Source organism: Triturus cristatus, chromosome 2_1 (assembly GCF_964204655.1).
Source record: "Triturus cristatus chromosome 2_1, aTriCri1.1, whole genome shotgun sequence".
Classification (NCBI taxonomy): Eukaryota; Metazoa; Chordata; class Amphibia; order Caudata; family Salamandridae; genus Triturus; species Triturus cristatus.
In genome coordinates, this window is record NC_140581.1 from 993754255 (window position 1) to 993766739 (window position 12485).

At 45.2% G+C, this 12485-nt stretch overlaps 1 protein-coding gene across 1 annotated transcript; it reads left to right on the forward strand.

The window, feature by feature from the left end:
- The first annotated feature begins 863 nt into the window (after positions 1-863).
- Positions 864-1589, forward strand: LOC146866201 (syncytin-B-like). Its single transcript, XM_085640467.1, has one exon. The coding sequence runs from the start codon at positions 864-866 to the stop codon at positions 1587-1589; it is 726 nt and encodes a 241-aa protein (XP_085496593.1).
- Positions 1590-12485: the final 10896 nt, after the last annotated feature.

Here is a 12485-nt window from a genome sequence, read left to right on the forward strand (position 1 = left end):
GCACAGTCAAATAACGCTACCAGGAAGGCGCCAGACAAAAGTCTGTGGTCCTACCAGTTGTTGAGCTCCCCAAAGATGATGGAAGAAACTGAACACCTGCAAAGCCACCGCAAAGACACCAAGACTGCTAACCTGCACAGCACAAAGACAATTGCACTTGTAGCCGCATTTCTCACCTGTCTCCTGCTAATGGTCGCACTCTGGATCATTGAAGAGAATGCACCTGCATACAGAACATTGTCACCCACCATGCAACCAATCACCAAGAAAGAACACTACCTGGTATCACTACCGCCACATCTCCGAGAACGACGAAAAGAATTCTGGAATAATTATTTCGCGCAGATGTTGCACCAGCACAATCTTGCCACCAATGCTAGCAACTGTTGGGTCTGTGGGCTGTTACCACATGCCACTGAACATTCCATCCCTCTCATCCATTCGCCCTTTTCTATTCACGGATCTTGCCTTGCCTGGATGATGCTCCTACAAGAAAGTTACAAAGACAATGCCACTTCCGATGAAACAATCGCCCAGTTCCACAACGAGTTCTGGCGAAACAAAACAGGAAGATCAGCCGCCCCCTTCTGCCCTCACACCTTCAATGCGACATTTCCGATGAATGTCCCCTCCAAAGAACGAGTGGAAATGCAAGTGTTCAATAATCCTAACAGAGCCACCTGTTTTTTTCCTACCTGAAGAAAAGAACTGCTGCAACACTGACTGTGGCCCTATCTGTGGTGAACGTCTCTGGCCTTTTATGCATTGAAGGCCGTGGGACTAAGAATGTGGGTAACAGCACCTGTAGCATTGTAAGGACTTTGAACACTGCCAACCCTCCAGCGCTTGTTGCATCACCCAATATGTACTTTGTTTGTGGAACCAAAGCCTTCACCTGGCTCCCAAGAAACTGGAGGGGCACGTGCTACATCGCCTTTGTTTTGCTACCAACAGCCCATGCAGAGCATCATCGAGAAAAGCGTTCTAAAGACACAGTTCAAGCGGACTCTGCCTCATCACAGTTCCTCGACGCAGCAAAAGGGCTCATCCCGCTATGGGGTCCGATGGCAAACAGCCGAGCCATCAGACATCTGTCCCAAGCGGTAGAGACCGCCCTGAACGTCACTGCTGGCATCCTCACCAACAACACTGCTGAGCTCCAAGCGGTCCGTCTGGTTACCCTGCAAAATCGCATGGTCCTGGACGGGGTACTGGCGGACCGTGGAGGAGCATGCCGCATAATCGGTGCCAGCTGCTGTGTATACATTCCTGATAATTCACCTTCTGTCTATGAAGCAATCGAACATCTCCATAGACTGTCTTCAGAAATTCATCAGGGATCAGATACTTGGACAATTGGAAGTAGGCTTTGGGGCATCTTAAAGGAGTGGGGTTGGAAATTATCAATGATTCTCTTGGTCCCAGTATCGACAATATGTGGTTGTTGTTTGGGTATACACTGTATATCACCTTTGTGTTCTCTTTGCATAACTACCTTGCACCCTAAGACTATGGACACTCGGCTAACAAAAATGAGAGTAATGTATGATCAAGAGATACAGGACATTATGGAGATCGAAATAGACTGAAAAGCTGGCTAGGTATGTTCAAAGGGGCCACTGTTAAAAGCAAAACGACAATCGTGAACATTGCCTGTGCCATCTTGTCTGGTGGAAATTTCTATGTGCACATAAGCTACTGTCATTTTAATCTATCACAGCCATTTTGTACTCTGTTGGTCACCTTTGTTTCACCTGCCCTTACTAGCATCCTTCTGACCCTCTGACCGACCTGGTATGTGTGCTGGGGGCTATAAACTCTATTGCCACAACAAACCTCAGCGCCACTTGCTGCCACCAACTCGTTTTTCCTTTCATCTCTGTTTACAGGCAAACCTTTGGACACTCTACTCCTCACTGCACCTAGTTACACAAACAGGTTCCAAACACCAAAAAGACTCTTGCAACATGATTTATTGCACTGTAAACAGCAAGACTTGTTTTTACCAACAATGGGACCTGTTTTTATCAACAGAACGGACTCTTAGATCTGTCCGGTCTCACATGTTTTAGACCCTGAAGCAAGGTCCAGCTGCAAGATAAGATTGTCTGTTTGACCTGGGTGGGAAGAGAATTACTGTTGAGCTTGTGTGACAACCTGCCCGGGGCGGGGACTCCAAGCTTGTGTAACCATGTTGATGAAACAAATGCATTGTGTCAAACCTGTATAAAAGGAAGAGCCAAAGGAGTTAACTGCAGAACACCTCCCTTAGACATCCTGGTGTCTGCAGTTGACGTGATCTCCTCATGAGAAATAAACCTTTTTCTTTTCTTCCAGTTTCCAGCGCTTGCGTCATTATTTTGATAGCGAACCCAACGTGAATTAGAGGTGGAACCCTGCACCAGGCAGCATTGATGGTCTTAGGAGACTCGCTGCCTTTCACAAATGGAGTACCACTGTAAACATCTCCAAATATGTGGATTATTTCTTACGCAAATTTGTGAGCAATCTTCCTTCATATGTGAAGGATACCAAAGATTTCCTAGGCAAACAGGAAGGCACCCACTGGGAAAAAGTCTTCCTGTTGGTTACCATAGATATAAATTCACTTTACACCATCATCGACCATGACCAGGGTATCCAGGCCTGCCAATATTTATTGCAGGAAATATAAACAACAATATCTCAACAGGATTCAGTAGAAATAAATACACTTGTATGTACACGACATTACAGGCAGAGAACAAAAGAGAGAGACTCCAGATTAATCGTTGAATGTGCTCAAGGCATCATATATTTTGAAAAAAAGGGGATACACACGACAGTTATCACAGCACTGTTAGGCTTGAATGCAAAGGCATCCCTAGAAAACTAAGTGCACATTGTGCTTGTGACAGGACGTGACTGCGCAAGTGACTAAGTGTGGAACACAGCTCTAGGTGCAAAGTGAAAGGTGAGACAATATATACAGGATAGTTGGTTCAACACAATGATTTCTTGGGAGAGTTAGATACGATTTAGAACGATTTCATGAACCAAAGAAGGATGTGCGCCATAAATTGCACTGGTGTGGGAAGGTCGACGGCATTTCAATCCTATTGAATTAGGATCATCATCAGGACCGGGTAGCCAAGATAGAGTGTGCTGTGTGGACAAAAGGTAAGTATCAGAGCGGCTGTGGGCAGGGAATACATAAGGAAGGGGAGTGGGGGTAGGGGGCTAAACTGCCTACCTGTGGCACAAGGCGAAGTAGACCCAGGGGTAGAGGGGTTAATTCCTGGGAAGAGGAGGCAGCGTCGAGGGACGTCTGCAGAAGATTTAGGTACTTGGGAGTAGAATCTGGGGAGAGAGGCAAGGGGAGTGAGATAAAAAACCGCAGGCAAGTGTGCGCGCAGCGGTAGGAGGAACAGCGGCGATGGAGGAGACTCACCGCCCCGTAAAAGAATGAGGGAGGCAGGGTCGGAGCCCCGATCCACTGTAAGGGTGACCGGTGTTGATTCCTGGTAAAAAGGGGGGGTTGAAGGAGTTAAGGATCTGCAAAATATGGCAAGTATTGAGGCACAGGAATCCGGATTGAAAGGTTGCATCGGCTTACCTATTTCATGACGGGCATGGCAGGAAACGAATCCTCGGAAGGCTGGGGGGTGAGTAACACCGGGCCGCCACAGACGTGTGCGGGTTCTACGGTGTCTCGTGGGCAAGTAGGAGAGGCTACGTTAAAAGCGGCAATCAGTCCTGGAGAAAGCGTCAAGAATTGACGTTCCCAGGTGCTGATAGGTTGTCAGGGTGGTGGGAGGGGCGTCGTTAAGGATGCTAAGCGGCCGTAAGATCGGCACGCAAGGGGAAGTGAATGAAACCGGTCGTGTTCAGGGGCAATTGCTGGAAGCTTGTTACGATTGTGAGACAAAAGAATCAAATAGATAATAGTAAGTTGTCTAAAAGGGATTTGATGTAAACGTTGTCAAAGGTGGGTTTCCGGGTGATGAATAAATGCATGGGAACATTTGAAGTGATTTGTGACTTAGTACAAATGACATTTTATACATACTTCGTTTAAAAACAACATGGTACAATTTCAATCTGCAATGGAAAAATGAATTGTAATAGTTAATTCATTTCGGCAATAGGTAGATTACTATTTCAGACGGTTGACACATGGACGGCAGTCCAGGAGCATGGATGGCATGGAATTAATGGGAAGGTGGGACGCTTAGTGCGCAGGTCTGAGGCAAGGAAAGTTAGATCAGGCCGCAAAGGAACGTGCTAGCGGAAGGAACAAAGAGTCAGGGGAGCAAGTAAGGTTGGGAAATCACAATTGGATTGTGCTGTTCCACACGTCAATCGTGTTCAGGACCTGGCTTACTGAGTTGCAGCGTGAGATCCATTTGCATTCATGCTTGTTGAGTAAGGTTTGTAAATTGCCACTCCTAAGTGGAAGTAGAGGTTGGTCAATCACTTGCCAGACAATGTCAAGTTCGCTGTGTTTTTTTCAAGGTAGTGTGCAACCAGGGGGGCTGTCAAGACTTTGCAGTGTATTCTGCTCTTGTGTTGGATGATTCTTTGCTTAACCATCTCAGTAGTCTGTCCGATATAGGTAAGGTTGCAAGGACATTGGATAGCGTAGATCACATTCTGGGAACAGCATTTAGTGAAAGTCTTCAAGGTGTATGATTTGTTGTTGTACCTGAATTCCTTTGTGTTGGATGTGAGTTTGCAGACACTACATGACTGGCACCTGTGGTGATCGATCACGGGTGGTAACCCCCAGGCGGCAGTGATGGAGTTGGTCTGGGGGAGTTTTGCGCGGCCAGGTAATGTCGTGGAATAGATGGTTTGACAGGTTGTTACCACATTGAAAAGAAAAGAGTGGTGGTTCCTGGAATGATTTGTTGGTTTGCAATATGGTCCAGTTCCTCATGATGATCTTCTTTACTTGGTGACTGCAGGGGCTGAATTTGGTCACAAGTGGAATCTTGGAATTAGTCTTTCTAGGTTGGGGTGTGAGGAGGACGTCTCGATGGCAATACCAGGCTCTTTTGCGGGCACGTGAAATCAATCTTAGTGGATATCCCCTGGAGATCAGTTTCTCACGAAGGACATTAGATTCCCTCCAGATTCCATCCACTTTCAACACATTCGAATTGAACAAAAAAAGCACCAAAATCCACAGGAACATTAAATACTACACCGTAGAAAAAACCTATCCTTATCTGAGGGACCATAACACACCTTACAACCCCCCAAGAACACGCAACTGGGGCAGATTTCGCAAAAATCAACAAATCACTTTCTCTGACTCTTCCAACACATCTATTGAAGCCTCTGACTGCAACGACGGACCAAGTACCTCCAGGAACACCAACACACCTCCACACTTGTTACCCACTGTTTTTTTAGAACAGGTCTGCAGATGCACCCAGAACCGTCCCTGGGGACGCAACAACTACCAGAATCAATACTCCGGGGAAAGACAAACAAGAAACAAGTTCTACCGATGGGGACCCCAACAGTGACGACCATCACGCACTCCCACAGTGACACCGCCCCAGACCCAGACCCTACCACCGCCAATCTTAACCTCAACTCTCAACTGATACCCATATTCAACCTTTCCAACCACACTCTTTCCAGTGATGAAACTAAACTCCTCAGCAGAGGCCTTAGCTTCGTTCCAACTGAACGCAGCAATTTCTTCGAGCTCCAAACTCAGCTACTACAGTTCTTTCGACGCATTACACTCCGACATTTCTTCCCGGACAAGCCTGAATCCATCTCCTCAAACAAACCACGCTTCCATCCACCTTCCTCTTTCAACCCACCATCAACCACCATGCCTCCTGAGATACTCTCTTTTGAACGTTTGGTCCTACGCGAAGCCCTGGATGTCCAGCAACAATTTGAATATGTCCCCTATAATCTACCACTTGCAGAAAAACAGGCACTGCTCAGCCTCAAAGAAAGAATGGACTTAATCATCAAAGCGGCAGATAAGGGTGGCGGGATCGTTGTCATGGACAGTGACAAATACGACCTCAAGATCAAAAGACAGCTGTCGAACGTCCTGCATTACCGCAAACTCACCAAAGATTCCCTACCTGACCTGCGGAACAAAATCCAACGCGTCACAAGTGAAGCACAAGCCAGGAACATCATTTCCCCTAAGAAATTCTCTTTTCTCAACAACTTACACCCCGAACACCTGTGATCTACATCTTACTCAAGGTTCACAAGGATATCAACAATCCACCCGGGAGGCCGATTGTATCCGGTTGTGGGTCAGTTTTGGAACCACTAGGAAAATATATTGATGCAGTCTTCAAAGAATGTGTTCCGCTGATGGATACCTTCATATGAGATAGCATGGATCTCATCAAAATCATCGAGGATAGACCCTACGATATTGTAACAGAACTTATGGCTGGACTAGACATAGAGTCCCTATACACAAACATTCCTCACGATGAGGGTCTCCTAGTCATTAAAGAACTACTTTAAGACAGACCAAGACCCACCTTAATTCCCACTGATTTCATCATGGATCTATTACGCATTGCCCTGGAAACAACTACTTCCTCTACCAAGATTCATTCTACCTACAAATCAAAGGTGTATTCATGGGAGCTTGTTTCGCCCCGAATTTTGCTATCCTGTTTGTACACAAGCTGGAAAAATGTCACATACTTACCCCGACCAACCCATTCAGGACACAAATTTCCCTATGGCGATGCTATATTGATGACGTCCTCCTACTTTGGAAAGGCACCCCTGATAAATTGACTTCCTTTGTTCTCTGGCTAAACCAATCCCAACCTCACCTCAAGTTCACTTACGATTCAAGACCCAATGACCTACCATTTCTGGACATTACCATCCATGCTGAAGAAGGAAAGATCGGTACCATGCTCTACCGAAAACCAACTGAACGAAACACTCTACTGCTCTACTCCAGTTACCACCCTCGCGGACTGAGGGATGGCTTACCATACCGTCAATTTTTGCGCATCCGTAGAAATTGGAAATGGCGCAAAGACTATTTCAGGGAATCTGACGTCCTTCGTGAGAAACTGATCGCCAGGGGATATCCACCAAGATTGATTTCACGTGCCCGCAAAAGAGCCTGGTATTGCCATCGAGACGTCCTCCTCACACCCCAACCTAGAAAGACTAATTCCAGGAATCCACTTGTGACCACATTCAGCCCCTGCAGTCACCAAGTAAAGAAGATCATCATGAGGAACTAGACCATATTGCGAACCAACAAATCATTCCAGGAACCACTACTCTTTTCTTTTCAACGTGGTAACAATCTGTCAAACCATCTAGTCCACGCCATTACCTGGCCCGCAAAACCCCCCCAGACTAACTCCATCACTGCCGCCTGGGGGTTACCACCCGTGATCGACCACCACGGATGCCAGTCATGTAGCGTCTGCGAACTCACGTCCAACACAAAGTAATTCAGGTACAACCACAAATCATACACCTTGAAGACTTTCACCAACTGCCGATTCCCAGAATGTGATCTACGCTATCCAATGTCCTTGCAACCTTACCTATATATGACAGACTACTCATTTGGTTAAGCAAAGAATCATCCAACACAAGAGCAGAATACACTGCAGAGTCTTGACAGCCCCCCTGGTTGCACACTACCTTGAAAAAAACCACAGCGAACTTGACATTGTCTGACAAGTGATTGACCAACCTCTACTTCCACTTAGGGGTGGCAATTTACAAACCTTACTCAACAAGAGTGTATGCAAATGGATCACACATGCAACTCAGTAAGCCAGGTCCTAAACACGATTGACAAGTGGAACAGCACAATCCAATTGTGATTTCCCTACCTTATTTGCTCCCCTGACTCTTTGTTCCTTCCGCTAGCACGTTCCTTTGCGGCCTGATCTAACTTTCCTTGCCTCAGACCTGCGCACTAAGCGTCCCACCTTCCCATTAATTCCATGCCATCCATGCTCCTGGACTGCCGTCCATGTGTCAACCATTCATGTCAACCGTCTGAAATAGTAATCTACCTATTGCCGAAATGAATTAACTATTACAATTTATTTTTCCATTGCCGATTGAAATTGGACGAGGTTTTTTTTAAACGAAGTATGTATAAAATGTCATTTGTACTAAGTCACGAATCACTTCAAATTTTCCAATGTATTTATTCATCACCCGGAAACCCACCTTTGACAACGTTTACATCAAATCCCTTATAGACAACTCACTACTATCTGTTTGATTCTTTTGTCTCACAATCGTAACAAGCTTCCAGCAATTGCCCCTGAGCTCGACCGGTTTCATTCCGAAACCCTTGCTTTACACATAGTGGCTCTTCAGTTCCCCTTGCGTGCCGATCTGACGGCCGCTTAGCGTCTTTAACGACGCCCCTCCCACCACCCTGACTACCTATCAGCACCCGGGAACGTCAATTCTTGACGCTTTCTCCGGGATTGATTGCCGCTTTTAACGTAGCCTTTCCTACTTGCCCACGAGACACCGTAGAACCCGCACACGTCTGTGGCAGCCCGGCGTTACTCACCCTCCAGCCTTCCGAGGATTCGTTTCCTGCCACGCCCGTCATTAAATAGGTAAGCCGGTGCAACCTTTCAATATGGATTCCTGTGCCTCAATACTTGCCATATTTTGCAGATCCTTAACTCCTTCAACCCCCCTTTTTACTAGGAATCAACACCGGTCACCCTTGCAGTGGATCGGTGCTCCGACCCTGCCTCCCTCATTCTTTTACGGGGCGTTGAGTCTCCCCCATCGCCTCTGTTCCTCCTACCGCTGCGCGCACTTTTGCCTGCGGTTTTTTATCTCACTCCCCTTGCCTCTCTCCCCAGATTCTACTCCCGAATACCGATATCTTCTGCAGACGTCCATCGACGCTGCCTCCTCTTCCCAGGACTTAATCCCTCTACCCCTGGGTCCACTTTGCCTTGTGCCACAGGTAGGCAGTTTAGCCCCCTAGCCCCACTCCCCTTCCTTATGTTTTCCCCGCCCACAGCCGCTCTGATACTTACCTTTTGTCCACACAGCACACTCTATCTTGGCTACCCGGTCCTGATGATGATCCTAATTCAATAGCATCGAAACGCCGTCGACCTTCCCACACCAGTGCAATTTATGGCGCACATCCTTCTTTGGTTCATGAAATTGTTCTAAATGGTATCTAACTCTACCAAGAAATCAATGTGTTGAACCAACTATCCTGTATATATTGTATCTCACCTTTCACTTTGCGCCTAGCGCTGTGTTCCACACTTTGTCACTTGCGCCGTCGCGTCCTGTCACGAGCACAATGTGCACTTAGTTTTCTAGGGTTACCTTTGCATTCATGCCTAACAGTGCTGTTATAACTGCCGTGTTTATCCCCTTTTTTTCAAAATATATGATGCCTTGAACACATTCAACGATTAATCTGGAGTCTCTCTCTTTTGTCCTCTGCCTGTAATGTCGTGTACATACAAGTGTATTTATTTCTACTGAATCCGGTTGAGATATTGTTGTTTATTTTTCTTGTACTCACCCAGATCTCAACTCGGTCTATGGGTTATACTCCTGTGGCTTATTACAATATTTCTTGCAGAGCAGACACATAAGGTACAAAGCGCAAACCACCATGATACTAGAGATGTTCAAATTTTGTCTCACCAACAACATCTTTTTATTTGATGGGACAGTATATAAACAGGTCCTGGGGACCGAAATGGGGACTTCTTTTGCCCCTAGCTTTGCCAACCTCTTTCTAGGCCATTGGGAGGAAGATATTTTCATTGACAACCCTAACTTCCCTGCGGTAGAGCAAGTCATGTTATGGCTTCACTATATCAACAACATCTTCATGGTGTGGAAGGGAAGTGAAGATGAGGTCAATAGATTCATTGACAAACTAAACATGAATACCCGTAAGATCATCCTCACCAGAACAGTCAACAGAAACAAAGTGGAATTCCTAGATGTTAAAATTGAGATTCAGGGAGACACTATCCATACTAAGCTGTTTCGTAAAGAGACAGCAGGCAGCACCTTGCTTCATGCTCTCAGCAGCCACCCGGACCTCCTGAAATGGAGTATACCATACGGGGAACTGTTGAGAGCAAAACGCAACTGCAGCTCCAACTCAGCATTTTTGGAAGAAATGCAAATCATGACCACAAGGTTTAGGGAAAGGGGATATCTCCAATGGGTACTCAATAAGGCTTTCAAAAAAGTGGAACAGGTAAAAAGAAGGGACACACTCTTTGCTCAACAAGATAGGGAAACCAAAGATGTTGACCAGGAGAACAATAAACAAATACACTTTAGGACAACTTTCTGCACCTAGCCATTGGCACAGCCTCTTGAATTGCATTTGCAAATTTTTCCACCATATTTTTGACTCCAAAAAATTTTTCCAACGCATTTTGCACTTGGTTCATAATCCAGCTTGGGTCTGGCTGAGGGCCCTTCGTCAGGGAAAACTGAAAATGACAATTGAACATGCTTTAATATTCAATCCGCCAATACATGTAAACAAATCTAATGTTTCACATTGCACCACTCTTCTTAATCTCGACAATTCATTAAAAATAATAAATGCATTATTTTCTCACTAAACAGAACCTGCCCCTAGTGTCTCAGCCAGACCCAAGCTCTTCGCTTAAGCGATGACAAATATAACTTCCGGACCCTCAGTGACTAATAACCATACTTCCCCCCCCACTGCTGAAGCTTCCATCTCATATTTGTCATCGCTTAAGCGAAGAGCTTGAGTCTGGCTGAGACACTGAAGGGGGGGGGGGGGTTCTATTTAGTGAGAAAAGAATGCATTTATTATTTTTTATGAATTATCGTGATTAAGAAGAGTGGTGCAGTGTGAAACATTAGATTTGTTTACATGTATTGGCGGATGGAATCTTAAAGCATGTTCAATTGTCATTTTCAGTTTTCTCTGACGAAGGGCCCTAGAGGCCCGAAATGCATTGGATGTTAATAAACTGCTATTGATCAATCTGGCTTTAGTCGTGTTCTTGAGGAGAGGCTCGGATGGCCCGGCAGGAGCATTAGAAACTTGGAAAAGGGCTGTTCCTTGAATGCGGAATAGAATTATTTCAAGCGAAAATGTGGATTATGAACCAAGTGCAAAATGCGTTGGAAAATAATTTTGGAGTAAAAAATATGGTGAAAAAATTTGCAAATGCAATTTAAGAGGCTAGGAGCAGAAAGTTGTCCTAAAGTATATTTGTTTAGTTTCATACGTGCTGTTTGGGCTGGGCACGATGCCAATGAGCACGCAATGTTTAATGTCTGTAGTTTAAAAATTGGAGAAACTTACTGTAAGCAGAGGTGTGCAACCCGTACAAATATGATGTTTATGACCAGGAGAACAATACCATGATCATTCTTACTTACAATAAGAGTGCCAAGGGTATCAAACAATTCTCACCAAACACTGGGACATACTCATGAGCGACCCCACCTTTGGACACCTAGTCAAGGAAAGACCCAGTATTATATACAGGAAAGGTTACAGTCTTAGAGACAAACTGGTCCACAGTGATGTCACCCTTTACAGTACCACTAGGGATCAAGGGCTGATTGGTTTCTTTCCCTGTGGTCACTGTATCGCATGCAAAAACAGCTATATAAAGTAAGAACTCACCACTGACAAACGGTTCAACAAAAAGATCACACAATTTCTAACATGTAGCAGCTCGTATATTGTGTATGTACTTGAATGTCCGTGTAAACTCAGATACATTGGCAGTACCATTCAACCTGCCAAAAATGTGTATTAGAACACATGAGAGGTATCACAAATGTTGATCCACAATACCCAGTGGCACGGCATTTTCAGGAACACCACTATTTAAACAGTGCTTTATTGAGTTACTGTGCCATTGAACATATCCCTAGACCACATAGAGGTGGTGATAGAACACTGAAACGTAGACAACGCAAATCCAAATGTATTTTTGAATTTAAAACTAAGAGCCCAGGAGTACTTAACCTTGATGAAGAGTTGGGAATCCATCTGTATGAAACATGAATTGTTCAAACATCCGTGTGTTTAACCTTTACCTCCTTTGCTTCTAAGAATTGCAGTACTATCAGTACATTTGTTTTTAATCGCATGCTATTATGAAGATGCACAGTTCACTTAGTGGTTTTAATGCATTTTTTTTGTCTTTCCTTTGTTTTGTCAATACAGGAGGAAAGGAAGGGACCCACTCTACCTCGGTAGTTCCACATCACGGGTACCCTACCCTTTTCTTCAGAGGCACGTGGCGGTAACAAGTCACTTCAGTCAAGAGTGTACACCCGTGGTTTGATTTTGTCTATTCACTTCTTTCTCCTCCTTGAGTACAGTTTGACCATGTTATGAAGTTGGGGCACTGTTCCGTGTGTAGCTGTGATTTTCAGACCATTATTAGGGCTCTTATCATATATGGTTTTAGCATTCTGCAGAATATTCTGCATACCAGTTGCCCGTT

Bases quoted from the DNA above. Each gene is read 5' to 3' on its own strand.
- LOC146866201 (XM_085640467.1), top strand. From the start codon at position 864: ATGTACTTTGTTTGTGGAACCAAAGCCTTCACCTGGCTCCCAAGAAAC.